The following is a 4,408-nucleotide window of genomic DNA, read 5'->3' on the forward strand; positions in this document are numbered from 1 at the left end:
GCCCAAGAGATGGCGGTGGGTGGTGATGACTAGCTGCCTTCCCTCTAGTCTTACACTGCTAAATTAGGGACGACTAACGCAGATAACCCTCGTGTAGCTTTGCGGGAAATTCAAAAACAAACACACTTTTGGCTGTAAACAAATTTAGAAACTGAGGATTAAAAAGAATAAAATTAATAAACAGATAAAATAACAGAACAGCTCATGAAACTGGTTCGCAAGCCTTTAAAACCGTTTCGTTACTTAAAACGTTATTAATAAAAACTTCTGGAACGACAATAAAACATTACAAAAGAATAAGTAATTTGTGGGGATGAAAAATTTCGATTTCTTTGTTCTTGGTAATAGAGCTTAAGAGTATGGATGATTTTCATTGTCATGGAAACATCTTAGAGTCGTCTAACAGTTCTGACAGGGAATATGAAGAAGATCACAGTCGTCATGGAAACATCTTAGAGTCGTCTAACAGTTCTGACAGGGAATATGAAGAAGATCACAGTCGTCATGGAAACATCTTTGATTCGTCTAATAGTTCTGACAGGGAATATGAAGAAGATCACAGTCGTCATGGAAACATCTTTGATTCGTCTAATAGTTCTGACAGGGAATATGAAGAAGATCACAGTCGTCATGGAAACATCTTTGATTCGTCTAACAGTTCTGACAGGAAATATGAAGAAAATCAAAGTCGTCATGGAAACATCTTTGATTCGTTTCATGCTTGTTTAAGACACGGAGGACAATATCTCTTAATGACTTTACCATCTAATACGAATATAATTGAAATTAAACGTTTCTGAAAATGGAAAATAATTTTTTGATTATTACTTCAAAACAACAATGTGTTTCGTTGAAAAAAGGACTGAAAATGATTGAGGAAAAACTAATGTTTGTGTGATGAAAGATCCGAAATATTCACGCATGCGCGCGCGTGTGCATATGTATGTTAAAAAATATTAAACTGTGAAGATTTTCGTCACTTTGGACAAATATATAGAATTAACCACTAAAAACATGTCCAATTTGTTCTTTGACGTAAGCTAAATATTTTAATTAGTGACGTTATGATGAGTCATATGTTTTCGTAACTTTTTCACATCGGATAATTAACGTATTCGGTCGGCTATCTGCACGAGCGGAAGGTTATTAGAGGTTATAACATTAAAATATTAAATTTGCAGTAGAAATCATGGAATAACGAGTTACACCATATATTATATTTTACACACTTTATACGAATCAAATAGCTTTGATGTAGAATGTTGAAAGGCTAAGCCTCTTCTTATGACATATTTTTCAAACTTTTCTTACAATGATAACAGTCTACCGAACAAGTGGATATAAGCTTAAATTAATTTGTACTTATATATACTTATATAGAAATCTTAGATGCAGAGTTTGGGGAGTTAGGAAAATACATTTGTAAAACACACCTTTCCTTATATTTGTCACACTTTTCTAGTCCCCTAACTTTCAATTGGTTGCGTGTTAGAAATCCTTTTTGTTACTGAAGTAACACATCATACGAAATGTTCTGCTGAATCAAGCCGTACGTAAGAAATGGAAGTTTGATCGTACTCATATTCCACGCTTTAGTGGGTACTCACATGATGAACCTTTCTTATTTTGGCTTACTGGTAAGAGGGTTCGTATATTTTGGAAGGAGCTGAAACAAAAGGTACAAATCGAACGTCTTGTCAAAAAGTGATGAAACAAAACGCAATTTATATATGGATAATATTAGTTCACGCAAAATATTCACTAGTTTGGCATCTGCCATTTGTAATGTTTTTGATGTTCATCTAATCTATGCTATTTTCTTACCTGGTAATATTTCAAGAATTAATAATCGGTGATATGTCATATTGTCCAGTTTGTATAATTTTGACAAGTGGTTTTAAAGTAAAATAAATCATATATAATGTTTCAAAATTGTTTTGTTGTTTTCTCAATCACTCGTTATAAAGTAAAATACTTTGAAAGTTGTGTAGCTTATGTTTTTAGTTAAAGTTACTGAAATATCGATCCAACGTCTTTTCAGAAGTATTGTACAGCATTGTCTTGTCTTTGTTAACTTATATTAATTTTATATATATATTTATAAAGCATTCCGTGATTTTTATGTACCGTGAGCCTTTCACCAAATCACATTGGATATTTTCCCTTAAATTCTAACTTCACCTCAACCATCACTATAGTTATAACGTCATTGTAACTTAATGATGACATTCGGGTGCTTACTTAGCTCCCCCAGTGGTAATTCTGAAAGCTTATATCACTCAAAACCTTTTTTCATTACTCGTGGTTGGCACAGCAGAGATAGCCCATTGTGTAGCTCTATACTTAATAACAAACAGTGATAGATTATCCAGCTCGTCATTAACAAACAGTGATAGATTATCCAGCTCGTCATTAACAAACAGTGATAGATTATCCAGCTCGTCATTAACAAACAGTGATAGATTATCCAGCTCGTCATTAACAAACAGTGATAGATTATCCAGCTCGTCATTAACAAACAGTGATAGATTATCCAGCTCGTCATTCTCAAGCATTTCATTATATTTCCAACCGTACACGCATACCTTGATGTCACAATTTCTTTCATTATCTTACTACCATTTTTTATGTCTGGATATAATACTGAATAAAACTGACAGAACTTATGACAAAAAAAAAAGATTTAGAGCAAAGACATTACAACTTTTTAAATTAAAAAGCTAGTTTCTTTCATTATCTTACTACCATTTTTTATGTCCGGATATAATACTGAATAAAACTGACAGAACTTATGACAAAAAAAAAGATTTAGAGCAAAGACATTACAACTTTTTAAATTAAAAAGCTTGTTTCAGGACAAAATACATCGCTAATGAAAAATGTAGTAGAATTAACATTTTTATTTAGATAAATCTCAGTTGATATACATATTCTTTGCCTTTCTCTTTATAGGGTGTATCTTGTTATTTATGGTGACTTTAGTTATATTTTTGTTACTAATTTCTGGCATCGCTCAAACTTTAATTTCACTGTCATGATAAATAACATGTTACAATTTGTATTCTTAGGAATACTTCACTTGTTTCACTGTCATGATAAATAAGATGTTACAATCTGTATTCTCAGGAGTACTTCATTTGTTTCACTGTCATGATAAATAACATGTTACAATCTGTATTCTTAGGAATGCTTCACTTGTTTAACTGTCATGATAAATAACATGTTACAATCTGTATTCTCAGGAGTACTTTATTTGTTTCACTATCATGATAAATATCATGTTACAATCTGTATTCTCAGGAGTACTTTATTTGTTTCACTGTCATAATAAATAACATGTTACAATCTGTATTCTTAGGAATACTTCATTTGTTTCACTGTCATGATAAATAACATGTTACAATCTGTATTCTTAGGAATACTTCATTTGTTTCACTGTCATAATAAATAACATGTTACAATCTATATTCTCAGGAGTACTTTATTTGTTTCACTGTCATGATAAATAACATGTTACAATCTGTATTCTTAGGAATGCTTCACTTGTTTAACTGTCATGATAAATAACATGTTACAATCTGTGTTCTTAGGAATACTTCATTTGTTTCACTATCATGATAAATATCATGTTACAATCTGTATTCTCAGGAGTACTTTATTTGTTTCACTGTCATGATAAATAACATGTTACAATCTGTATTCTCAGGAGTACTTCATTTGTTTCACTGTCATGATAAATAACATGTTACAATCTGTATTCACAGGAGTACTTCATTTGGTTCACTGTCATGATAAATATCATGTTACAATCTGTATTCACAGGAGTACTTCATTTGTTTCACTGTCATGATAAATAACATGTTACAATCTGTATTCTCAGGAGTACTTTATTTGTTTCACTGTCATGATAAATAACATGTTACAATCTGTATTCTTAGGAATACTTCATTTGTTTCACTGTCATAATAAATAACATGTTACAATCTGCATTCTTAGGAATACTTCATTTGGAAAATATTGAACTTGACTAGAAGCAAAAACGTTCTTTTATCAAGATAGTTGATTTTTTCCATCTAAAATAGTGTAACAGTCCGAACGATTCCAACGCTTTGATACTTCTAGTTTTCACCGCCAGGCTGTAAAGTTTAGTAACCTTCATCTCGAGCTGGAGCCTAATGCTTGAAATCGTGTTTGTGCTGCTGAAGACTGAATACCTCCTTGCATTCTGTGGGTCGCAGGTTCGAATTACGTCACCCACGTGCTCACCTTTTCAGCTGTGGGAGTGTTATAATGTGATGGTCAACCCCACTTTTCATTGATAAAAGAGTTGGCGGTAGGTGGTGTTGACTAGCTGCCTTCCTCTAGTTTAATGCTTCAGAATTAGGGGAAAGCTAGCGCAGATAGTTCT

At 32.4% G+C, this 4,408-nt stretch overlaps 1 protein-coding gene across 1 annotated transcript; it reads left to right on the forward strand.

Annotated features, from left to right (window-relative positions):
• Window positions 1–111: 111 nt before the first annotated feature.
• On the forward strand, window positions 112–1,932 carry LOC111087684 (dentin sialophosphoprotein-like). The gene is made up of 2 exons (XM_022395173.1): window positions 112–386; window positions 450–1,932. Exons 1-2 carry the CDS (start codon window positions 360–362, stop codon window positions 798–800), a joined length of 378 nt encoding a protein of 125 aa, XP_022250881.1. The 5' UTR covers window positions 112–359; the 3' UTR covers window positions 801–1,932.
• The last annotated feature ends 2,476 nt before the right edge of the window (window positions 1,933–4,408 follow it).

This window comes from Limulus polyphemus, unplaced genomic scaffold (assembly GCF_000517525.1).
Source record: "Limulus polyphemus unplaced genomic scaffold, Limulus_polyphemus-2.1.2 Scaffold2474, whole genome shotgun sequence".
Taxonomy (NCBI): domain Eukaryota; kingdom Metazoa; phylum Arthropoda; class Merostomata; order Xiphosura; family Limulidae; genus Limulus; species Limulus polyphemus.

Bases quoted from the DNA above. Each gene is read 5' to 3' on its own strand.
- LOC111087684 (XM_022395173.1), top strand. From the start codon at position 360: ATGGATGATTTTCATTGTCATGGAAAC. The intron at 387-449 runs ATCTTAGAGTCG...CGTCATGGAAAC, and splicing joins ATTTTCATTGTCATGGAAAC to ATCTTAGAGTCGTCTAACAG.